Source organism: Anabas testudineus, chromosome 14, assembly GCF_900324465.2.
Source record: "Anabas testudineus chromosome 14, fAnaTes1.2, whole genome shotgun sequence".
NCBI lineage: Eukaryota > Metazoa > Chordata > Actinopteri > Anabantiformes > Anabantidae > Anabas > Anabas testudineus.
Genome location: NC_046623.1, coordinates 9,000,615 through 9,026,244, shown reverse-complemented (window position 1 = coordinate 9,026,244; position 25,630 = coordinate 9,000,615). Strand labels below are relative to the sequence as shown.

The window sequence follows — 25,630 nt, the reverse complement described above, 5'->3', positions numbered from 1 at the left end:
GGGGCTATGTTGAGGTGTTCAAAAGCTGCCACAGCAGCCCTGATAATCCACGCTGAGCTGGAGGAGGGTGCATATGAGAAACATGACAGGCACTCATAGATGAGAGAGTGAGCGATGATCCACAGGGCAGCTCCACCCTCCGGGATCATATTTCCTCCCACAAGCAACCTGACCTTACTGCTCACACTCGGAAAACTCTGGAAGGGTGTGTGTGGGTGATCAGTGGGAAAAGCCACTACATTTCTGCACTGCTATGAATTAGACCATACGTTACACTCTTTGAATGACATTTGGGACATTTGGTTCCAACACTGACAAGTTGACTGACGTTTTCCTTTCTCTCAACCCCCAGCAGAGGGTCTGTGCCCAGGGTCAAATACTAGACTGGGCACAGACTGTAAGTGAGAACGAATGACAGATGAACTTGAGCAACAAGAGCGCACAAAAGATCAAATGATACAAAGGCAGCATTGTTCCGCAATTGAAGGCAGACACAACTGTTACACATGGCCGGAAAGTGCTGCTCTCCTCCACTTTCACGTTTATCAGCAGACGAATGTGAAGCGTAGCTTTTTTAAAATGTGTTTTTAACACACTGCCCATCAGTCATTACAAATTGCAGAATCATAGAAAGAGAGACAGGTGCATAAGCTGTAAGCTGCTTTATTCTGAGACCACTGAAAGCTCTTAATGTCCACTGTGAGTCTGGATAGACTGAATCAATGAAGAGAAAAGATGCTGCTCTTGCTCCTGAGGGTTGTGCTTCCATTAGTCTTGATGGAGCCCGGAACCCGAGATACTGGCTCTAATCTATTTTGGAGGAATTAATGCTGTGAGACACAGACAACAGACTGAACTCCACTAGAAGCGCGCGCAGGAGATTCCACATCAGCAAACTGCGAAGACGCCGTATGTGCAATGTGAACAAAGCATGATTGAGAATGAGTGAATATTGCAAACAGAGGAAAACTATGCAGTCTGAGGCTCGCTCACGCTGCAACACACACGTTTTGTACAATGCAGTTGACCGCTGCGTTTCTGCAGAACAGCAGTGTTCTCTTTACAGACGAGACAGGAAACAGACACATTAACCTCTATGAAAAACAATTAGTCACCCGTCTGTGAAAAAGGCTGTTTTTATTGCTGTTAAATAATGAATCAATTTTAAGTTTGAGTTCAGCAGTTTATGTTTCATGAAGTCATGTACTGCTAAAGGGTTTTAGTCCTGCTGATAAGTTCTGTTGCTCCCCTCGTCAGTGAACATCCAGGGAATGGACATTGAGAGAGTAGACTCTTAGAAGTACCTGGGTGTTCACCTTCATCTAATGATGTGGGTAGTGGGTGACTAGACACTGTTCTATTATAAATGACTCAATTAAAAGTTATGACTGTCCATAATGACAGAAAGTTATGTTGTTTGTTCTTTTGTTCTGTTCCCTTTGACAGTAGTTGTCAGATTTAAAGCTTAATCACAGAATTCACTCCTTCTAATGAATAGAGAAATAAATATATGAGAAAATTGGATTTCAAAAGATTACCTCACCACACTGAAGCAGCGTGTGTGTGCCACCTAGAGGTGAGAGTCCTCTACTGAATCTGTGACTGATTCTCAGTGTCAGTGAAAATGAAGCTTCTAATAATGAATTTGATAAGAAAGACAAATACAGTTCTTCACAGAACAGCAAGGCACCAATTTATTATTGAGACTGTTAAAACACAACAGACTCGTTCATTCACACCTTTTATACATAAATATATAATCCATAACATCAATAATCATACTTAAAAGGTAACATGTGGACGAAAGCTTTAAACCCTGTGATACAACACACAGCTTCTTTCACTTTAGTCATGGTTCGATTTGATTAATCTTCTGTATTTATAGTATTGATCACTGTCACATCCTTTAAACTCCTTGTGCAGCTGCAAGTTGCGTTCAAGTGCAGCACCTGATTGGGGCCCACTAATTTCAGCCACTGACTGTATTCAGTATTGACCTGGTTGAAGGTGTCTTAGGAGATTTCCAGTGCTCAGGGCTGTATTTTCAAAGTACACTCGTCAGAAATCAACAAATCAAATGCTTACCGGACCAGCTCATGGAATGCTTAAATGGACTAAAACACAAAAAGGAGTTCACTGACTGAGGGAGACATTCAAAAAGCAGAGGTAACAAACTTATTCTTCCAGGGACCGGAAGGCGTTCTGCATCTCCTCCAGCAGCTGGGCATATTCTGCTTTGATTTTAGCTTCGCCATCCTTAAGAGGGTCCTAAAGAATCCATAGACAGACATTATATTAATATTGAAGTTATTTATGCTGAGTGATTAAAACCAGACAGAAAATGGTCGTCTCTTCCAAAAATGAAGAACAATTATGTACCTTGAACTTCATGGAGCTAATCTTGTACAGGATTTCTCCCATTTGTTCCTTGATGATGGCCCATGTGACTTTGTTCTCACTCTGTGCTGTGACCTCCACCAAGCGTCGGGCCATCTCATAGAAAGCAACCATGTTTGAGAGGATGCCAACAGTTTTGTAGAAGGGACAATATCTGCAAGAAGGACAGAGAGAGAAAAAGGTTGAAGCTCACAACACCAAGTGAAGCGTACTGGATGGAACTGTGTGTTTTGTGGTTGGCTGGTTCATTTTAACCTGTCATAAGGGGTGTAGCCGTTCTGCTGCAGGAAGTCATCCTTAATGAGCTTAGCAACTTCTAGAGTGATCTTGTCACTCTCGGCAAGAGAGGCCTGTAAGCACGAGGTCATCAATATCATTCAGTTAACTTTTACTGTGACCTGAGCCACAGATAAGACATCATTTTTGGCCTCTGACATCATAGTTTGTGTTACCATGTTGTATAATCTTAACCAGCCTCACCTTGCCCACAAGCTGCACGATTTCAGCCAGGTCTTCCTCCTCCTGTAGAATCTCCTTGGCTTTTGTACGGAGAGGAACAAACTCAGGGAAATGTTTGTCGTAATAGTCGTCCAGAGCTCGCATGTACTTGCTGTAACTGATCAGCCAGTTTACAGAAGGGAAGTGTTTTCTCTGAGCCAGCTTCTTGTCCAAACCCCAGAAGACCTATGAAAACAACAGACAAACAGCAGAATGACTGAATGGTGTTCAGGGGTCAATGTAGGGCTCATGTGCTGAAGACTCCCTATTCATTACTTACTTGGACAATGCCCAAAGTGGCTGAAGTGACTGGATCTGAGAAGTCTCCACCAGGGGGCGACACACTGAGAAAAAGAATGTTAAAGAATCAATCATCCTAATAATAGATCATACACCTTTTAGAAGAATTGCTTTGGTAGAACTTAATCGGAAAAAAGTTAAGCTATAATAAAGCAGAAACTTTTTCAACATCCAGTATTTTGCACAAATTTTCAAAACTTTATGAAAGTGAGATGGTGAAGAAGACGTTTTGCAAGTAGTTGTTCTGCATTTTCTGGATAAATTAAAGTATTGAATTTATACTTAGTGTATTGTAAGTTGGTTTCACTATTACATGTCCTAGTGCCTTAAAGTGTTTAGCAGATAAATAATAAAAAGTTTCCCTGCTTGTTGGAGGTCAACTCACGCTCCCACAATGCTGACACTGCCTTCTCTTTCTGGATTTCCCAGGCACTTCACACGTCCAGCGCGCTCATAGAAGGAGGCGAGCCTGGCTCCCAGGTAAGCAGGATAACCACTGTCTACAAGGAACAATATGCACAACAAACTGTAACTGGTTCACAGCATCTTATCTGCAGTCTGAGCACAGACTGGACAAATTCAAATAAGTAAAAAAAAAAAAAATCACAAACCCTCCCATTTTATGCATATATGACTGCATAGTAAATTTAAGGTTTACACACAACAGCCATAATGGCACATCTTTTATACATGAAAGAAATTTCTGCGACTGTAAGTCAGATGTAACCAGTGAACGTACCAGCAGGCATTTCAGCCAATCTTCCAGAGATTTCTCTCAGAGCTTCAGCCCATCGAGATGTAGAGTCGGCCATCATGCTCACATTGTAACCCATATCTCGAAAATATTCAGAAAGTGTAATACCTGCAGAGGCAATAGCAACCATGAATTAATTCTTTAAACAATTAAAAATGTTTTTCTTGATGTTAACCTGTTTAAGAAAGTACAGACAAACAGGATACTGTTATATAGAATAGCTGGTACCTGTGTAAATGGAAGCCTCTCTGGCAGCCACAGGCATATTGGATGTATTGGCAACAAGTGCCGTTCTCTTCATGATGCTCTCAACTTTGCCATCGACTTCCATAGTAAGCTGTGGTGCAAGATGAGTGTTATCAGTTTACAATGTGAACAAAGTTGCTATAGTTTTTCTCCTTTCCTCTCTTTGCTTGTTTACTTCATAGATGAAGGTGAAGAGCAGTGCATCTATATGTATGTCATTTCTCCACCAACCTCGGGAAAGTCGCGCAGCACTTCAGACATTTCATTTCCACGTTCACCACAGCCGACATAGATGATGACATCACTGTTGGAGTACTTGGACAACGACTGTGAGATTACAGTCTTTCCACATCCAAAGGCTCCTGGTATGGCAGTAGTTCCACCCTGCACACAGCTATTCAGCAAAAATATTTAGCAGATAGTCAGAGAAGCAACTTGCAAGCACTTCACAACTAAGGACCAGATGCTATGAAGCCAGAATAGTGATTATTTTTTCTTGATATGGTTACTCACGGGAAAAGTGCATCCAGAACTCTCTGACCAGTCAGCAGAGGATAATTTCCTGGTAGTTTCTCTAACACTGGACGGACCTGTCGCACTGGCCACACCTGCATCATGGTCAACTTTTCCTTCACACCTTCAAAGTCGAGCTCCAGAACCACATCCTGAATGCAACAAGATCAGAAAATCGATTTCACAGGACGTTCAGTCAGACAGAGGAGCATTTGGTTTAGTACAAGCACTCACAGTTAGGTCATAGTTTCCAGGTGGGGCCAGGTAGGTGACGGTGCCTCTTTTGCGAGGTGGAAGCATCATCTTATGCTTGATTAAAGAGTTTTCAAACACTGTGCCGTAGATATCGCCACCTGTTACGTGGCTGCCAACCTGGAGAGGGGATCATGTGTAAATAATCAGTCAGAACTGTTGCACAGGGGAAACATCCACAGACAAATGTAGTGTTCTTACTCGAAGACTCTTGCTGGGGGTAAAGTCCCATTTGAGGTCCCTGTTAAGAGCACCAATGTTTACTCCTCTTGGGATGTAGATGCTTTTACTGAGTGAGCTGATCTCTGTCAGTGGACGTTGGATACCATCAAAGATGGCTCCCATGATTCCTGGTCCCAGCTCTACAGAGAGAGGTTTTCCGGTTCCAAGGACAGGGTCACCGACACACACACCGGCTGTAGCACGAAGTCAGGGGAAACAAAACAAACTGCAACCACTATGGACTCTAGTTTTGTCAACAAATACAGATGCTGTGAGTGTACTGACTCCGACTACATTTTACAGTCTTTTGTAAAATGTATTATTTCTGTACTTCACCTGTACAGAAGACTGTGACATGGTTTGTTACATGTTAAACTACAGGTGAGGGATGTGTGGCTCAAAGGATACAAGTCTCCTCATAGACCTGAATAGTTGCCATGTCTCCCTCTAAACGGATGATTTCACCCACCAGCTCACTGTGACCTACACGAACCAGCTCGTACATGACCGATCCAGCCATGGCAGTAGCTGTCACGACTGTTGACAATAAAGAGAAAAGTATAGAAATTGATGACGTGACAGGAACTAATCTGTCAGATGAGGAACTTACTGAAAATCTGAAAATTATATATAAAACATTAATGCATATATTACATCTACAGTTAAATTACAAAACTTGTGATAGAAGATCATTTTGTTTTCTCTTAGAATGAGGTAGAAATAGTGTGAAAAGACACATATTTTATCTTTGTCTACCTTATGTGGTAGCTGTAATAATGATATATTGCAAACAGATTTGACGTGTCAAACAATGCAATCTGACCCCCAAGAAGAGCAATAAACCAGACCTGGTCCAGAAACTCCATGTACAAATCCAAACTTGCTTTCCCGGTCCTCATCCTGGATTTTAGGCAGTGCTGAGATATCCATCTCGATTGATTGCGTCCTAGAAATTCCTGAAGAACCGATATGAGACACTGGCCAGTCATTTAAAGCGAAAACACTCAAACAAAGTTAATGATGACGGCCAAGCAGAAGTTGAACAGCAAATGTATGACCCCACTTTTATGAAGGTCTGTTGGAACTGAGGCTCCAAAACACTTTATAGTTTTATCGTTTCAACTTTAGATAAAGTCAAGTAAGTTGAGGATACACTGAGGATATGCTGTGTTTATAAGTATTACACAAATTCTACAAACGTGTAACCACAGAAACTCAGTTCATCTCTGATTACATGTAGACATACCACTTAGCATTCTTTACTCAAGTACACCAAAAGTAACTTAACTTAGTCCGGTCCAAGATCTGCATTATAATTTTACAAAAATGATATAGTTTATAAATCCTGCCACTTGTATTCTATTACTACAACAACATCTTACCTTGCCCTATTGTTCCTGTTGTTCAGTTTGTTCAACGTAGTAGACTGATGACAAGTTTCATCACCTGCCGGCCACAGGACTGTCACTTATGAGTCTGAGGAGGAGCTTTACTGTGCTCAACATCCTGCCGAGTACCGTCCAGTCACATGAAGAAACATCTTCACCGAGGCCACAAGGCTCAGAGGGACCTTACTGACCTCTGCTGGACAGAAACGCTAAAGGAATACTTTTTTCAGCCAGTGAAACAGGATTTAAGCTACAAGTGAGGCTTTTAAGAGATCCCTCAAAAAGTGGCATGCTATATAAGTGATGCCAAAGTATATTTAAAAGTTCATCCATACTAAAAGAGCTTTATGGTCCTATTTCCTGGACTCCTTTTGTCTTTTTTTGTCTTTGTAAAGCTTCTCTTTGTGTAGCAAAGAAAACTCTGTGTGTGTGTGTTTGTGTGTGTGTGTGTGTGTGTGTGTGTGTGTGTGTGTGTGTGTGTGTGTGTGTGTTTGTTTTGTTTTTTTAATTTAGAGACAGCATATCACTCAGTTTAGATAAATCTTTACATGGGTCATGTCTGTATTTGGTTGAATGATTCACCCTTCCTTTAAGCCGGTATGCTGTTTCTGCTTGGCAACCTTCAGTTACACACCGGAGCGTTATCTGCTCTGAATGTCACCAGTGCGTCTCTGTCCTCTGAAACAACAATGTTTATTTATACAACACAGAGGATGGTGTCTGAGGCTTCGATTGACTCTTTGGTTCAAAATGTCCTTTAGGAAGTTTGAATTCTGCTGTTTACGCTTCTTTGCTTCTTGAAACACAACAAACGTTGTCATTCAAGTGTGTTCATTCATTAATTGAAATAAATTGCTGACAGTGCTTTTATGACTTCTGTTTTTAGAACTTTAGTATATGACTATAATGTAAACAAGATGGAGTGTTTTTTGGCAGCTTTATTGTTTATTTATTACCATTCAGATGCTAGGATTACAATTTTTGTGTCTTAAAAGTCACATATCCAAAATGAACAAAGACACAGGTTCTGCTTGGTGGTCATAGCTCTTTCATTCTGGCCATTAAAAGATTCATTTCTAATGCACTTCCAATGTTAATGATGGCAAACAAATTTCCCAATTCTTGTTCTTTGCCAAATCTGTCATGATCCAAGTCATGATCCTAGTGTTTGGAGCATGAATGCTAAGCCCTCATGTTGCTGGATCCAATTTGATCAGGTCGTACTGTCATATATCAGGAAATTTTACCCAAATGTAGTACACAGGTGCAGGGGGAAAGGTACAGCTTGATGGTTGGCTGGAGTTTTATTACATTTTTTACTTTAGTACTGTTTGCTTAGTATTATCAATTGGTATGGTTTTCTAGTTAAGGTTTCTAGTTTTCCTTTAGACAGATAACATTCTAACTCGTCTTGGTTTCTCTTACTGTAGCTTGTGGCAGCCTCCACCTATAAGTATGGTGAGGGTCCTGAGGGTTGAAGATACCTTGTATGGTTTGTGCTGTTTTTATTTGACTTATATGTTTTGGGCTGTTTCAAAATGTGACAAATTGAGGTAGAAATTCTCAAATGTCCAGTAGAATTATTCATCAGTCACAAACAATAAAGGGATGTACATTAAGTCCTAAATATTCTCAGGAATGTGTGATATACATATTTATGTTTGTGTATAAACATAAATATGTCAATAAGTATACTTCAATACATACTTCAATCCTTCAAAGCTTTACTTTATAATGGTGCATTCATTCATAAATACAAGGTCAGTTTCATAGCAGACATTTTGACTAGTCAAAGTATGAAAAGCAAAGGTGTTAAACACTTTCATCAGTGGTAGAAAACTAAACATTTACACTACAATTATTACATTTATGACAGTGATATACAAACAGCTAATTTATGCATTTTCCCCATAGGAAATGAGTATAGCAGTGTAGTATGAATCATATCAGATGAAGTCAAGGTGGTCTGACAGTGGTGGTCCTGGGTGGAGAGTCAGAAGATCAAACCAAAAGGAGTTACTTAAGATTTACTGTGGTTTGTGTTTGATCAGTCCGACCACTCGTTTTCATCCAGCTCAGAGTCTTCATCAGATTCGCTGTACTCCACTGCAATGCGTCTGGACAGGATGGTGGCAACGTCGTTACCCACAGGTTCTCGCTTGTTCTGCTGCTCTTGCTGCTCTTGGACTTTCTTTAGCTGGATGCCTAATAGTGGCAAACGGTATATTAACATAAAATCAAGTATTGTACAGTGTTCTACAGTTTCATTTTCACAGGCTAAGTATAATTGTGAGGGGAGGACGGGAGGAAGACATGTCTGTCTCTTCTACCTGCAGTTGCTCAGAAGTGGATGGTGCAGATTACTGCGATTAACTGCTTAATTTAAATTTTCTACACTTTGTGTTCGGCTTGTTCTGACTGATCATCAGATGAACACACAGTTTTCTATCTCTGTTCTCCGTCTTCCTGCTGCTACTGTTTGATTGTACCAGTAAGGAACATGTAACAACGACTTTTTTATCTGCTCTGCTGCTCTGTAGACAATTTCTACCAAGCTCGTATTTTTATTATTCTCGTATTTCCCTAAGCCTAAAAATCACTTGTGAATGTATACACAGTAAATATTGACAGTTGACTTGTTGTTTCATTTGTTTCTGTCTTAACATAGTGAAGAACTAGTTTTTCAACTAGTGTGTGACTGGTGACAAACACATGAGACTGAGAGGTGGAGGGAGGAAATCTACATTCAGGAAGACAAATGTCTCACTGATTACTACATTGTCAGGTTTCTCTTCTTAGCATCGATGTGGTCAAATGATGAGGACGGGACTTTGCACCACCTGGTGGTCGGAAAACGAATGGAGGGGGCAGAGTACTTTGAAATGCTGCCAATGCTCACCTTCCATGCACAGGGTCATGTACAGAGCAGCAGATATTTTTTGAGATAAGTCTGACTGCATATATCTGACGAGCAGAAAACAAAGCCAAACCATGCGCTTGACACCAAAGGATAGCTCTACTTACCCATGCGGATGGCAGACAGCAGGTCACTTCTTGCATCTTTCACAGGTTTAATCTCAGCTCTGCTGCCTTCACTGAACCCTGCTAGGTGTGCCGGTGCAGCGGGGGGAGGGAGAGGTGGAGGTGGAGGACCTGGGGGAGGAGGGACCATGCAAGCTCCCGGAGGAGGTAAAGGTGGGAGTGGGTAGCCTGGGCCTACATGTAAAACTCCATTATGTGGAGTCGGTGGTAGTGCACCAAGACGAAAACCAAAGGCCGTCTGTGCTGATGGGATGTGTGGGCCCGAAGCAGGAGGTGGAGACAGAGAGCTGGCGGACAGTGGCAGAAAGAGGATTATGTTAGACAAGTCATACTGTATTTAATTCTTTATCTGATTATGCAAATGACAAACAAACCTACTCTGCATGTGGACGTATTGAACCGTTCATTCGCTCTGCAGTGTGAGGCTCGGCTGTGGCATAGGTTACTCTCTTGTAGTTGACATCAATGCTGTGGTATTCATGCTCCACAGGTGGTGAAGGGTGTGGGTTCCCTGGCTCATAATCATGAGACTTGGCATAGTTACAAGTAGCGTGGGCAGGCGGTGGAGGGACAGGGTAGTCGGGGAAGTCAGGCCTGGATGAACAATGAAAGACAATGAAAGAGCTTCTCATCCAGATGGCGAATTTGTTGCTACATAATTAACTGAAGCTTTACAAAACAAAGATTAGATTTACAATTGTTGCTTCTAATCTCTGTCTAAAATGTATCTTGTTAAAGTTGTATTTTCAAGATAAATATTTCTTAATTATTTAAATAGAAATTTTATGACACCACACTATTATGACAATCCTCATAACATTTTAGCATTAGTAACTAACCTGCCATCTGGGGAAAGAGAGCCCTCAGATGATGTCCCTCGCCGAAGAGTCTGCGGATGGCGGTGGTCGGGGCGAAGCTCTTTATCCATTGCCATCATGTTCCACTCTTGCCTGCGGTTTCGTGCCTTTCTCACCTTCTTCACCTCACGCTGAAGGGTGCTGCTTTCCACAGATCGTTTCTGTTCCTGTGAAATATTTAAGGACGGACAGACCATGACAAGGAAGAACTATTTGATAAATAAATACATAAAAATAAAGCAGTGGGTAGAGCTTTCACCCTTTGCCTTCTCCTTTCTTTCCTCTTGTCTTCTGTGTCTTGAAGCATTTTTTCCTTCCACAAGTCAAAAAAGTATGATGGGTCAGAGTAGAACTTCATTGCATCAGTTGAATCCTCTCTGTATTTAAGAAGCAATTTCTCACATTAGATCAGATGCTATAGATAAAAATGTAACTGTCGACTTTTCACAACAAAACACATTACAGTACCTGTAAGCACTGAGCGTGCTGAGGGGAGGAGGCCTGCAGCTGTTGTTGTACATGTCCGCTACAGAGCTTGGCATGCTGCAGTTTGACAAAACCTGCTGGTCCTGGACAGTGGAGCTTTTGAATGCCTTTCTCATGTTTATGTCCTGGAGTGAGACTGCAAAATAGCAGGACAAAGTTTTACACGTTTAACATAAAGCGCGAGGCAATAAGAGATCTCCAATGAACTAACCCTCCTCCACGCTAGAGTCCAGCTGGGCAACCTTGATGGACAAGCGGTCAATACGGTCCTGGAGAGAGTTTGCACGCACATAGAAGGTGTTTGCCTCATTAAAAAGCTCCCCAAAAACATTTTCTGCATGTTTACCTGTAACCAGAGAAAGAAAGCAGAAGAAAATACAGAAAAGTGTCTTAATAAACAGAGAGTCATGCATTTCTCATAAAATAGAGCCAAATCAGACGTTGTATGTAAACTGTACACTGTATTTATAATAAAGAAGCAACTACATAACAATGAGTTTATGTTTGATATCTATTTAGTCCTATCGTATAAAATATTATTTTTAATTTTGAATCTATCATATTTATCTATACATAAACATCCAGTACTTGGCCTCTGCACAAAACAGCATGAATGGCACACGTCAAGGCAACTCCGATCCACTTAATGTGGTAGCTATCATTAGACTGCTTGTGTTTGTGTCTCCACCCACTCACTCTCTGTTTTCTCTGCCTGTAATACAAAGCTTTACAGTAAGCTCTAATCTCCCGTAACTTCACTAAATCCGCGCGCTCCCGCGCACACACACACACACACTTATCAGAATATCCATTGGCCAGATGTCCAGGAGGAAATTTTCTTCCTAAAATAGTCCTTTCCTTCAATCCTTCAACACATGTATGCCTACACACACACACACACACACACACACACACTGCCATACCAAACCATAATAACCTTTTAAACCACTCTGCTTCTGTATAAATTGGCAGGTTAGATTGAACAGTAGACAGGTAGAGTGAATACAGTGTTGCATAACAATGTACATTAACTAACAGTGAGGAGATAATGGCTTTGTTTTTAAGATGCTATTCATGTTGCTCTGTGACTGGTTAAAAGCCTCTTTCTGATAATTATCTGTCAAGGATTAAGAAAATGCAGACACTTCTAATGCAAAATAGAAAATGTAACCATGCCATGTTTAAATCATCTGAAAGCCTATTAGTAATTTCTCATCATTCATTGATTCATGCTTTCTGATAACCACCATATTTGGGTTAAAATATTATGTGAGATGACACTGAGAGGTTAGAAATCGTTCTGTATTGCATTGCTCTCCTTTGCTTAACCATCACCATCCATCACTCACACCACAACTTTCAATGGACTTGTTTTACTTATAATTCCCTCATGTCATAATCTCAGGTTGAAGAAGCATCTGGACATTGTCAAACACCCCCTGCAGAATGAAACTGTGCTGCACTTACTCAGACTACTGAGCTGGCGGATGATGGCAGACAGCGTGTTGTTGGTTACACATTCCAGCTCGTTACCAATTCCGTCGGGCACTGCACCGTGGCACAGGTGCCAAGGCTCAATGTTTCTTTTGACCAGTGGCATGACTCCTTCTCACATTTCTGCCACAGCAGCACCTGCTGTGAGACAGAGGACATTGCTGACAGCTCAGTGGACAGGACAACCTGCAGAAATAAACTACTAACACACAAAATGGTAATGCATATGCTACACTGACCCATGTTTCAAGCATACTGCCAGTCATTGCATGTAACAGTACAACCAGTAACCATTTCCAGTACTTTCTGTAATTTAATTTCAGTTCAGTCAGTTTTTTATAATACATGCCATGTTATATTCTTTAGTTTTGATTAGTTTAGGAGGAGTGTACAACTGACTGCATCAAATTAACCGTCTATGAATGCGTTATTTTTTGCTGTTAAGAATAATGGGCCACTTGCTGTTGAATGTCATAATTTATCACCACCTCTCAAAGTGGTACAGATGTTGTACGCTACTGAGCATTTTTTAAAGAATTAACAGCTGTTTTATTCAGTGAGGTTATTGTGAAATTAGAGGTCTGAAGACAACAGATGTGGCAATTTGTGAATTTGCAAATCACTTTACACTTCTGTATCAAATGGAGTTACAACAAGGTATTGGGTGAAACCCATCATTTACAGGTGTGGGTGAGCCAGCAGAACAGTGACATTAAGCACATCAACTTACCATAACTACCATATTTTTTATATTTAGTCTATGAAAGCACACAAAATAGAGAACATGATGAGTACGCACAGGGTGGTATTAACGAAGGTTGTAACTTTTGTAGCACTGAAACAATGAGACCATTAATTGACTAGACCTACAGAAAAACAGAGTTAACATTTTTTAAAAGCAAAGACGGTGAATCAATGCTTCTGGCTTCTTGGATTGTGCAAGTTGGCATCAGTATTTCTCACTATTGTTTGACCTTTAATATTGATCAATTAATAGAAAAGATAATTGGTAGACTAATTAAAATGAAAATAATTGTTAGCTACAGCCTTAAACACTTGATTTGTGTAGCACAGGTTGTCAAAGCCTCACATTAGCTTTATGAGCTTTTTGCACAGCAAGAGTTGTAAAGAACTATGTGCAGCAACAAAAAAGGTCTGCAGGAGATGCCGTGACCCCCACTGAGCTTTGACCTCAGCATCAGCATCAGACTGGGATTAGATGGAGACAGAGATGCATGAAACAATCCACCTTCAAAATCCATGAGTCTATCAGTAAGTGTTTTTTTTATAAAGTAGTTAATTTATATGAGAACAAAAAAGAAAACATTTTTTATTACCTCGAAGTTAGAATTTTAATTTTGACGTACAATTGTACCGTCATTAAACGCCGCAAATTACCCATAATTCAGTGCGTTACGTTTAAACCTGGAGGCCGGAAGTAAAACTTTGTTTTGTTTTTCTCGACAGAAAGATTCAACATGTGACAACAGGTAACGTCTTCGGTACATTTAAACAAAACACGATGTATATGCTAACATGTAGGCGGCACCCTGAGCTTAAAAACACAGTTGTGCGTCTTTCCTACCATAAAGCGGCAGCTAGCTTGTTCGCTGGTTCAACTCAGCAGTGACAGCCGGGTCCAACCTCTCTCATCATCCAAGTTAGAGCAACTCTCTGCTGGCCTGCTGCAGGTCTGTGTTGGGCACTGACCGTACTCATCTCTGCAGGGCCGAGTTCACTCTGAAAACAAATCTCTCTGGTCCAAATCACAGCTTGATCCCATGAAGGGGATTTCAGCAGATTTACTCCTGTCATCCAATCACAGTCGTCAAGCCAGCATCCAGTTGACATCCAGTGTTTTATTTCAGGATGCATTAGTCCTATTTTTTGGACTGTAACTCACAAGCTGCCTTCTATGAATCAGATGGTGATTTGACAGTTTCTCATTATTATTATTAACATAAAAAAAGGGATCCAACCAATAAGTAGACATACTCTAAAATGATCAACTCATATGATATTATGGTGCTTTTCTTGATAAGTCATTGACTTTACTCCACCATTATACAGCCAATTGAAGAGTCATTACAATTACTTGTTTTGTTGGAATAGAAAAAGTGTCACAGTGTCATAAAGAACAGACAGAAGTATATCCTGACATCTTTTGGATGCATTTGGGATTTTCTCCTGAAGATCACATCAAACATTGTTTGATTAGTCTTCTGCAGATCAACTGACTATAGCTTCAGTGCATTTGCTGCTAGATTAGCATGAAATGCTTTTATGTAATAAATCACGTTTTCTATTTTTTCTTAATTTGTGCACCTGGCTCTGCAGCCTTTAAATGTCTACCTAGTACTCTCGTGTGTTGCAGCTCATCAGCCATGTGTTTTCTATTTCGTCTTCAGCTTTTGGCATTGACATTTGGCATTAACAGCAACGTGTAGACAACCTGGATTAATACTTAAATGAGACACCACACACACACACACACACACACACACACACACACACACACACACACACACACTCGCTGCTCCTTTCTCACAGATGGCATCATCTGGATTGTGGGAGGGAGTAGTGTAACCCAGATATGTGGCTTAGATCTTTATCACACCCTGAAACTATAATTCATATTATTGTATTGCTTGTTTTAAAGACGCATTGTTTAATCAAACTATATTAGTGTAAAAGTAAAAGACAGTTATTTCAACTTTTAGCGAAGATCAGGATTTGTCTAAGCTAGAACACTGGAAGCAGGGAGAAACTACTTAAGTGTTTATTATCAACCTGAATCCCACGAAATATGCACATATGCCATATCCACTTACATTTTCATTTTTACATTTTGGTACTGGTCTAAACCCAACCAGATATATACTGCTAGAAAGAAGATTTTTGTTTTAGCTTTGGACAGAGCCAGGTAAAAAAAATCCTTATTAAAACTGAAGTTGGGTGAGGTGATGGGTTTTGTTGCATTTGCATTGTCTTTTTGATACAATTTTGACACCAATCCACCACAATATTAAATCCACCTCATGGTTTTAATGTTGTGTTGCACAGGACTCAAACAGGAAATACTTTAACCTGCATAAAAAAAACTATATTTTAACCCCCATTAACATGCCGGAGTGTAAACAGTATAGGCACATCCTACTGATGTCATGTTCAACCAATAACCAACCAATTATAGCAAATGAAAACACAGAGATCAAGCTTTTTCTGACTGACACCAGGAAGGAATCATGTCTAAACTGCAGTTCAATCTTAAATCAAGGTCTATTGTTTTTTCCTCTGAGGGATCTTCCATATTTTATGCCATAATCTCCAGATCAGAAGTATTAACCCCAATACACTACTTACCCTCCCCATTATCACCATCATTGACCCTGCTGGTTTCACACAGTGAAGCCAAACAGCTTCTGCACACAATCCCACTAGCATTTCTATCATCCATTACGCACTGCCACAGACTGACTCTCCTGATATTTGTCCTCCTATTATGCTCATTATTGATCACTGCCAGTACCTTGCCAGTAACACTGAGTGCCCCACATAGACACACACCCACACACCCTGAGCTGCGTAACAGTGTAGAAGTTAATCGTCTTTTTTGTCTTAGTCTCACTATAGAAAAAGAAAATCTCAATATAATAAATGACTTTAAAAGAGACAAATTGGTTCATTTTAGTTGAAGGTACTGTAAAATAATATACTTGATACATCTCTTTCTTATATTTTTCCATCTCATTGAGGTTATATCACATCCCTTTTTGGTTGTTTTGAATCTGTATGTGGAGATTTTATATGTTGTAATTGAGCTCTTTGCCTTTTTAACAAGACATATTAAGTCCCTTCATATAGACTTTGTGGCCCTGCGGCCCCTTAATCTCTCAGGCTCTCAGGGTCACGCCTTAAAGGTGAATTCAGTAATCCATCCATGGTTGTAGAGGTGACCATTTTAATTATGATAGATTACAGGAAATATGGAGCAGCAGAATCATAATAATCAGCCAAGCACCTACAGGTGAGGAGATGATTCATGATCCCTGGTCATGAAACATTTAAATGACTTATTAAATCTGCAAACCTTAGTTAATGTCCTCATAACAGTCCCGCAACATGGCACCGTGTGTATCAAATATAAAGAAATATTAAATATTAAATATTAAATAAAAATATTAGGCTAACATATAATAATAAAAGCACGAAGTATGACTTGATGCTGATCCACTTTTATCTTGGTGCCCTCTGTTGGCTATTGTTGGTAGTACAAGTGAATGAGCAGTTAATAGCTGTCTCTGTTAAATAGTTACAAATTAAAATTTAGAGTGTACTATTTTAGACACTTGTCACAAATGTCTTGTATTTATAATGTATATTACATTTAGAACTGCTTTGTAATGTATTTGTTCACTAAATAGATCCTGCTGCTCATCGGCCCTGTGGGAGATGAAGGAGCACCACTTGAGTCACCTTGTTGAGTCCTACTTCTTCCTTTAGACAATCACCAATCCCAGGTAAGAGAGCAGGTTTTGAAAAACCTGAGTAAACACTTTAATCAAAAACATTTAACACTTCATGTCAGTATAATGGCATTAAACAAGTGTTTCATATTTGGGGATATTACAACACTATTGCAAATAAAGTTCCTGGGTAACATTTTTTCAGAGCACGATGGAGTTGTGTTGTCTTAGAGATGGATCTGTTGCACATTTAGTAATTGTTATATTTTCATTCATAACACATAGGACTTCTCATCCCTTTTGTGAACATGTATATTATAATGAACGTAGTCTGACAGAACAGTGAACTCATGGTTGAATTAATCAATAACAGCTCTAAATAGTTATAGTTTACTTAATTTTAAAATAATTATCTGTAGAAATGCTTAATTTAATAGTGTGACTCCTTTCCTGCATTGGCAGATAAGTAAAATTAACCATACCCTATTATTATAAATCTATCACCAAGTAATTATCCAACTGTTTTCTTCTCAACTTTTTTACAATGGGCCTTTACAAAACACAAAACCTTAAATTTTCCCATAGCAGACGGCAGCACATCACACGACAGTGGGAAGAATAATCAGCCAGAGTGTAATGCTGTATCAAAAGCCTCACAGTTCCTGAGCAGCCGCCTTTAGAGGGGGTGACTCGTAGAATGCCTCAGTTTGTTTGTCTCATGGTTTAAGTGGTGCATATAGCCATGGAAAGATCATTAAATCACTGTTTTACCACTTGGCTTAATCCCCACAACAAAAGGGCAAGATACAAAAAAAAAAAAAGGAGAAAATGGGGAGAAAAAAAAAAACGGTGAGCGAGATTAAGTAGAAACTTGATGGATCTAAACTGACGGCTCTGTTTCCCAGCGTTGCTAAGGGGAGTTAAGAACCTTGATTCCACATCTCCCAGGCTGAAGAGTGGATCGGACGTTCCCTGTCACTGTACCCCTGCAGTTGTGAGCCGCGCTTGTAGTGTCCGCTGCTGTGGCCATCTGCTGGATTACCCAGCAGGATATATTTTTATAGAGAACATCCTATTCATATCCTGCCTGCAAAGGTTTGCATTAAGGTTGAACTCGGGTGCACTTACAAAGGCAGATAAAGTAAGCTCTATCCTTCTTACAGCACCCCTCCCCATCTTCTCACTCTCTGGGAGACTGATAGCGCTCGATTGAAAGGGGTTGCTTCACCGTGGCATGAAAGAGGATCTCATGCAATGCCACTGTCTGCTGCCGTTCTTTTTTTTTTTTTTTTTTTTTTTTTTTACAGGCACTGACAATCAAGTGGTGCCCAGCATGAAAAAAAACATTTGTACGTGCCAAGTACGATTGTTTCTTCTAATAGGCATCAACAGGCCAACTTCTCTGTGTTACCATACAGGTGAACTCATTCCTGGGAAAATGTTTTTTTCTTTCTCAGCCTTGTAGGCGCGATGGCGTCCCCCTTTTTCCTTGGCCTAACGGGATTAGTCGTGCCAGTGCTACCCCGGCTGTCACGGTACTGTCTACTTCCCATCTCTCTTCTGGGCCTCTAATGTGATTAACCCATTCCCTGTGGTCCAAATGGTTCTGGAGGGTGGGTAGATGGGGTGAAAGGAGGAGGGGGCATCTCCTTGGCATGTTCCTCCTCATGCCTGACTCACCATCATTGGCACCTTTGTCATGCAGGAAGGACCCAGGTCGAAGGTCTGTGTGGGTGTGGAGATGAGTACAAGAGGATGAGGACAAAATTCACAAACTCTGACCCTTACAATTGAAATTTTAAAATTATTGTTTATTCAATTTTAACATTTGTTTTGTCATAAAATCCCAAATGTCTATGATGGGATTTTGCACATTTACAGCAAAATATCTGCTTTGTTTGAGTCTGATTAGTCTGTTCAAACAACTCAATCCTTAATAAACTCTTCTCAGGCTAATTTGCATTCTGACTTTTGCTTTCCAAGACATGAATTTCCAAGACAAGTTCTGAATATTTACCGCTTTCTTAAGTGGAGACAATAATGATTGCCTACGCCCATCATATTGTCAAATGTCAGTGCTGTGGTGCTTCGCCTGTTTAACACATGTCACGCTCATTTTCGACTCATCTGTCGCAAGTCGTCTTCGGGGCATCTGCTGCGCGCAGAGGACCACATGCCCTTTGCCACCGCTTAGAGGGAGAAGCTTCCCAACCGAAAGGCTACAAACAAAACCCAGAGCTGGAATCACTTTTACAGTGGCAAACACTTGTCACTTCATATTTTTATCTGTGTGGTGATGTACAGTATACGGTAGCTTCTTGGTATAATGAGGAAAGTCCATTAACATGTGCATGTAAACTGTTCATCTGTTAATACACCACACTCCTCAAAGCTGAGAACTCTAGATGTTAAATTTCAAAATATAAAAAAATAATAAACTAAACTATTACAAACACACAAATACTATATTTTCTTGAAAAGGAGGAGTTTATACACAGCATGATATATTCTTTCCTTATAAGCTAAATATACAAATATCTTCACTCATTTAAAAGAAAAACAGTCGCTATCCGACAACGTCTACGCTCATACAGTGTTCAGCAGCGCTTCACGTGAGTGCACAGCCTTGGTCAGGCGACGGCACAGAGAATTAGGAGTCTTAATTAAGATTTTTTTACAACTCTGCATGTGCTGCTCATCTGTGAGACAACAGGCTTGAATAGGGTGGGGGCGTGGTGGATCCTTAAACAGCTGCCTGGTCTGAAACAAACCCCAAGTTAACACGAAGATCCACACAATGAAGGAATGTGTCAATTTAGTTGTACCTCCAGAGATAGTGATGATAGAGATGTGAAACTGTATGTTTCACTTTGTTTAAAATGTACGTAGTTCTATTTTAGATATTTACAATTTATTTGCATTAGTGAAAGCAGAGAGAAGACAATTCAACATTGTAGTTGAAAGACAATACCATGCAAGAGGGGGTCACACCCCTTGTGTGGAGCCTTGGTAGGTTTCCAATCCTGATATCCAATCCAGCACCATGTAATGGAAGTTGACACTTATTGTATTAGAAGGGGCTAATGAGTGTCTAAAAGCCTGTGTGACTGTGTGCGCCGAGGAATCTCATCGTGTGTGTTGGGTGGTAGGAAGAAAAGACAATATCGCTGCAAAGTAGACAAGGCCATGAAGTGCAGCCAGGAGAAAAAAAGAAGATCCAGTACCAACACAGCAGATCTTGCAATGCACGTGAGGCCAAAGAGAGTTTTAAGGCACTTGAATCCAAATAGCGATATAAAGAGGAGGAAATTAGTAGTCAACACTATTTGATTCCTAGTCCAGATTAGTTTAGGCATGTAAACATAAGCTGCATTTATAAATATCAAACAGACATGACTAGCTTTTGGGTTAAAATTGCTGGATCAAAATGTTAATTAAGGAAATGCAATTCAGCTGCTGTCTTGAGTACAGTACAGTAACTGAAACAACTGTGTGCTTGTATTTAGATCTGGAGACTAGGATATATTACAAAATGCCAGCCTATGGTAGAAAGGGTTTGTTGGCAGTATTCATCAATAATTGAAGACATAGAGTATAAGTACTAATATGTGTAGTACTACTGTCTGACCACAAGGTGGATATCTAACTAAATATATTGAGCATCAGGTGGAAATCTTATGCAGCTTCTTCTTCCTGTAGAAGCTGGTGATTTAAATAAAATTTTCTGAGAAACAATTACTAATAATATGAATATATATATATATATTTACTTTTATAAGACATTTATACAGACCTTAGTCCCACATCTTTGGCTATATCCCCATCATTAGATTGGACGGTAATACCTAAATTGTACTATTACTGAATATAATTGAGGTATTTAGTTCTTATTGTCAAATGGTGGAAGATCCACATACTGTGTGTTGCTCATTTAACCAAATCATTAACACTTGAAAGGACCATTGAGCTCACATTGTTGCTTAAATAATAGTTAATTACAGTTTTGACCATGTGTGATAATGTGGAAAAAAATGAAAGTGGATAATTTCTGAGTTGAGTGTATAATGGTCATGCCTGTTTGGGCCTATTAGGTTGTAGAAGATTTGGTTGTCAATAAATTATTGCTTAAAAATGTTAACCAACAACAATTCTCATTTATTGTCAAGACGTAGTGATTTATTTTTTGACAGGTTCATTTAACCTTTGAGGTTCAGTGCACACTCCCATGAAGAAATAGTCTTCTCCTATATGAAAACTTTGTAAAACCTTATTCTACCCGTAGGTTTAGTCTCAGCAGAATGAAGGAGGGCACACGTGGACGTATATATTTTCTGCTACTGAGCTGGCATTTATGTATAACAGTGGAAGTATGTGAAAAGAATTCTGATCTTTCATGTGTTTATTAAGAACAAACATAAAAATAAAAATAAATAAATAATAATAAAAATAGTGCAAGTGGAAAAAATATGTGAACACTTTGAATAATGACCTCAAAAAATCAAATTGGAGACGGGTCTTAGCATAAGTTAAGAAAATTAGTTTGGAGATGTGGACTAGAGCTATCTCTAACTTCCGCACAAGAAGAATACGCTTATGTGAGCCATGCCTCCCCAAAAGGAGCTTTCAGATGATCTACGTTCAAGAATTGTTAATTTGCATAAAGCTGGAAAGGGTTACAAAGTGAGTGGTTACAGGTGGTTACAAAGACTTTAGATATTCCCCAGGTACATTACATTATTTGTTAACACTCTTGACCTAGATGAAGATCAGATTTTATGATCAGAGATTTTATGATAAATGAAATTCCAAAAGGTTCACATACATTTTCTTGCCACTATAATACATAAAGGTCTCAGGAGAAGAAAATATATGGCCATGTGAGCCCTGTATTTTCATTTTTTTCTTACTGTATATTAAATTGTCACTGAACCTCCTGGCAGGGATACTGGGCAAGCGGCCCTCATTTCTTTTTACGGCCAAGGTATCAATAAATACCAGCAGCTGAGTGTGTTTGGTGTTTCTGTAAATGGGCTCATCACAATGAGATGTCATCAGTTTAATTGATTCAGGTACAACCACTGTCAATAATGACATGACTACCTTGTATGAAATTCTGACGAGCTGCAACAGAAACGTGGGGGTCATTGATGTTTGTTGCAATACATTTAATAATGTTAATAAACATGCATCTGTTGCTAACCAAGTCATTTTCATGTAATCCTCTGCTAACTGGCAAAGACTGTGTTGCTTTCCTAGAAAATAAAACAAATTTTAGTGATAAGCTAAACACGTCAAACCTTACCCACGGGGAGGACGCAGCCATTAAAGCCTGTGCTCCCTCACCAGAACAGGTCAGTGAAACTTAAACTCTAAATACTGAGATTCTTGTCATTGTTCCTAATTTATGAATGGCCTAATTTGTTGCCATCACAAATGTGCCATTTCACAAATGCAGCCGATCTGGGGACGCTTTCACCGATGGGTGCCTGTGAAAATATAATGTCATCAAACCAGGAGGCTGTCAACTAAAGGCACATGGCCCACTGGAGATATAATGACATCAAGGAACTGGAATGAAAGTGGGCTTTTCAAACAGGTCGGTGCAGGCTTACACTTTGTACACAGGTCAACTTCAGTGCACCCATCTGAACGTAACTCAGGTTGACACAATTTGACCTCAGCCAGTACCCCTCTCAGCTGGTCTTTGTTTTGTTTTCTCCCCTGGGAATTGCATTTAATAGCATCTTTATACAATCTATAACATTTTCTAGTCTCCTTAGCTCTCATTTCTCAACATTTGCTTTTCTATTATTTCTCAGCACTCCTCATCCTTTCAGAAATTGCTCTTTGTAGGTCTTTGCTGAGGCTCAGGGGTCTGACAGAATTGTTTCTCTTGGCCTGGCCTTCAAAGGAAAATCCTCTTTTTAAGAGGCTATTGTTGTTAGCTTAACTAAGACATTTCATAACACTTAATATTTTAAAACTGTATCTTATTAATTAGTTTAAAGTTGAGCGTAAAATATGCACTTATGTCATGTGTGAAACTCCAAATAATCTGTAAACGTTCCACAAGGCGGGTTCAAAGATAAACTTCCCTCATTGGTCTTTAGACAAAGTGATTCCAAAGATTTCACAGTCAAATGAACAGCAAAAGATTAATATGTTTAAAGCTGATTGGCACAAAGAAAGTCTAATCTTTGCTTTCTTCTGTAGCTTTAACCTCAGCGTCAGGCAGCTGAGTGCAGTGTCTTAAACAACTGTTTTAAATAAAGGCACATCACCTGCCCTTAACACAGGTGTCTTTCACTTCGCATTTTTGTAAGTAGGTTGAGGCTCGTAGAGAAGTTGGTTTGAGATTTTCATTCAGGGATGACTGTCATTTGCGCTGATTAGATTACTTAGATATATGCAATTCTTTGCTCTTTATCAGTTACAAATTTTCTAGACTCATTTAGTTTGTGGATTATTTTACAAGCTTTTAATCTGGTCAACAGAGTAAATATAATAAAATACACATTCTAAATAATTTACCCCGGTTTTTGTAGGTTATGAAACACGAGAGTCCCAGTTGCCTTGCAGCAGTTTCACATGTGCACATGTTTGAAAAGCAATTTTAATTCTTTTAGGAAGAATGTGAACAAAAAAAAAAGTCCATCATTTAGAGGTAGCAGGTGGATGATTGTGCACGGTTGAGCGATCAGAAATAAAAAAGAGCATTCAATATGGGAAAGGCGATGTTCCCCATTTCCCAATTAGTGATCCTATCCTTTGGATCCTGCTTCCTTGTGCAACAACTTACATTGTAGAAAGAAAGCTAACAAAAAAGTTGAATTAGGACACAAAACCTTCAGTATCTTTTCAAAAGAAATGGTTCCTTTCTGTGGGGCCAGTGCAGCCACGTTTATTTTCTAACAGTGAATGGGTGTGAGGTGTGAAGCTATGAATACTACTGTGAGGTCAACCCACCATCCTGCTGTAAATGCTAACCAGGGCAATTGCTATTCAATCCTTGAACCAAAGAAACTGAACAGAAAACAGTGTGGTTCCTGAACAAAGATACACATGCACACAAAATGAGAAGCTAATTGTCATTATCATCACATTAATCTTGTCTGTTCACTTCAGTGGCAGGCATTTTGTGGGATTTTGCAGGGTGTTTAAGATTAAGTGACCTTGAGAAGCAGATGACTCCATCAAGTTAAATATTTAAAATGCTCACAACTGCTAAAGGAATGTTTTCAATATTAAAAGGCTATATATTTATTCAAATTATTATATTTTGTGACCCAAAAAGGTTTTGGTACTTAAAATGCAGGATGTAATAGTAAGAAAGAAGAAACCAAGACCAACAAATTTATGATTCAGCCTTTATTGCAAATTAGGTGTGTTGTCAAACTTTAGTAACTCTACAGGTTCCTCCTAATTAAACACAAAATACAACTTTTAATCACTGCTGCAGTCTCAAAAACCCTTGGTAAATCTGTCTATAACAGCAAAAGGGTGCTCTACTACCTACTGAAGACGCTTGTCAACGGGTTGAATAATTTTGAGACTGCAGTATTTATAATCGGTTGGATTTTGTGTTGAACATTAGTTGTTCTTGTTTGATTTGTTCAGTTTTGTAAATCTTGTCAATTCACCAAGTAATTTTGAGTGCAGCTATACTGTATATGGGTTTGTTAAATTGATAATAATAATTTAGACTGCTTAAATGAAAAAAGGTTGTTTACTTAATTAAAAAAAGTTAAATAATTAAAGTAAAATAATAAGACTAACATCCTGTAACATTTAACACGAGGATAATACAAGAATATATAAATCATTACATGTTAGTCAAATAAATACTATTGCAAACAAATTGCAGCTCTTTTCATGAAGTTGTGGTTCTTAGGAAGTCTACTCTTTTGACTTGGAGCGTTTAAAGCTGCCTCACTGAAAGCTTTTGTCCTGCACTTAAATGACTTGTGCCGTCACAACAAACAAGTTGCTGCAGGAACATTGAGGCAAAGTGCCAATCGCTTTCTGGGATATGACAGAAGATAGTTAATAACTGTGTTATGCGGACTGTAGTTGGGGGGGGGGGGTTTCTGTCTTCACAGATGCAGAGTTGAGAAGAGGGGTTGTTGGTTTAATGTGAGAAACCACAGGCATCCTGTGGAGATCCGCAGAACTGGGCAGATGTTAAATGAAGCATGAGGATCTTTATGAAGAAATGTTCACATGCTAATGAAGCATTAGCCTTGATTTTATCTGGGCTAAAAAGCAATTTTGGTTATTTAGCCAGAGGTATGCTTCATTACCTGGTATTTAAAAAGAATGTAACCTAGTTGTCCCAGCTGAACCTCTCAGAGAGCTTAGATGGTCATGCAGACAACAGGATTTAACCAGGAGGACATGCAGCTTAGTCTTGTCAAGACTGAGCTTAATGCAGCAAGTACTCATTCAAAGAGGAGATGTCTACCACAGTGTTTTAATGAAACCACACTTTTTCTACTTCAGCAGTTAGCAGTTTCGACTAGTATGGTAGTAGGTAAAAGTAGTAGTGGTGGCTATACAAGACTGTGACAACACATGTGAGGTGCATTCAAAAGGATAAAATTTTTACACAGCAGATCAGAACAGTGTGTCAGGGAGTTATTAGATGAATCGTTTAAGAGGCTGTCAGCACTTTATGTCAAAAATCAGGTTTGTCACTGAGGGACTGCAGTTGCAAAG

The 25,630-nt window shown here is 39.5% G+C and overlaps 2 protein-coding genes and 1 long non-coding RNA gene across 3 annotated transcripts; 1 reads left to right on the top strand and 2 right to left on the bottom strand.

The window, feature by feature from the left end:
• Window positions 1–1,667: 1,667 nt before the first annotated feature.
• Window positions 1,668–6,690, bottom strand: LOC113170740 (V-type proton ATPase catalytic subunit A-like). The gene is made up of 15 exons (XM_026372969.1): window positions 6,565–6,690; window positions 6,031–6,138; window positions 5,591–5,719; window positions 5,162–5,376; window positions 4,943–5,080; window positions 4,709–4,860; window positions 4,427–4,589; window positions 4,178–4,286; window positions 3,935–4,057; window positions 3,581–3,695; window positions 3,176–3,239; window positions 2,878–3,081; window positions 2,653–2,747; window positions 2,380–2,551; window positions 1,668–2,268 (listed from the first exon to the last, which is right to left on the bottom strand). Exons 2-15 carry the CDS (start codon window positions 6,110–6,112, stop codon window positions 2,176–2,178), a joined length of 1,854 nt encoding a protein of 617 aa, XP_026228754.1. The 5' UTR covers window positions 6,113–6,138; window positions 6,565–6,690; the 3' UTR covers window positions 1,668–2,175.
• A 1,215-nt stretch (window positions 6,691–7,905) lies between these two features.
• Window positions 7,906–14,198, bottom strand: LOC113168987 (wiskott-Aldrich syndrome protein family member 3-like). Its single transcript, XM_026370095.1, has 9 exons — window positions 14,035–14,198; window positions 12,423–12,590; window positions 11,167–11,301; window positions 10,938–11,091; window positions 10,729–10,846; window positions 10,452–10,636; window positions 9,991–10,206; window positions 9,595–9,899; window positions 7,906–8,775 (listed from the first exon to the last, which is right to left on the bottom strand). Exons 2-9 carry the CDS (start codon window positions 12,553–12,555, stop codon window positions 8,618–8,620), a joined length of 1,404 nt encoding a protein of 467 aa, XP_026225880.1. The 5' UTR covers window positions 12,556–12,590; window positions 14,035–14,198; the 3' UTR covers window positions 7,906–8,617.
• On the top strand, window positions 13,867–18,862 carry LOC113168988. Its single transcript, XR_003299531.1, has 3 exons — window positions 13,867–13,939; window positions 16,874–16,969; window positions 18,373–18,862. It is a non-coding gene; the product is annotated as an uncharacterized LOC113168988 (long non-coding RNA).
• Window positions 18,863–25,630: the final 6,768 nt, after the last annotated feature.

Excerpts from the sequence above, each read along its gene's own strand:
- LOC113170740 (XM_026372969.1), bottom strand. The coding sequence starts at position 6,112 with ATGGATATCTCAGCACTGCCTAAAATCCAGGATGAGGACCGGGAAAGC. Across the intron at positions 5,377-5,590 it reads TCAGGTCTATGAGGAGACTT|CCGGTGTGTGTGTCGGTGAC; the intron begins GTATCCTTTGAG and ends TTCGTGCTACAG. Across the intron at positions 3,240-3,580 it reads AGTGTCAGCATTGTGGGAGC|TGTGTCGCCCCCTGGTGGAG; the intron begins GTGAGTTGACCT and ends TCTTTTTCTCAG.
- LOC113168987 (XM_026370095.1), bottom strand. The coding sequence starts at position 12,555 with ATGCCACTGGTCAAAAGAAACATTGAGCCTTGGCACCTGTGCCACGGT. Across the intron at positions 11,302-12,422 it reads CCGCCAGCTCAGTAGTCTGA|GTAAACATGCAGAAAATGTT; the intron begins GTAAGTGCAGCA and ends CTCTGGTTACAG. Across the intron at positions 9,900-9,990 it reads TCAATACGTCCACATGCAGA|CTCTCTGTCTCCACCTCCTG; the intron begins GTAGGTTTGTTT and ends ACTGTCCGCCAG.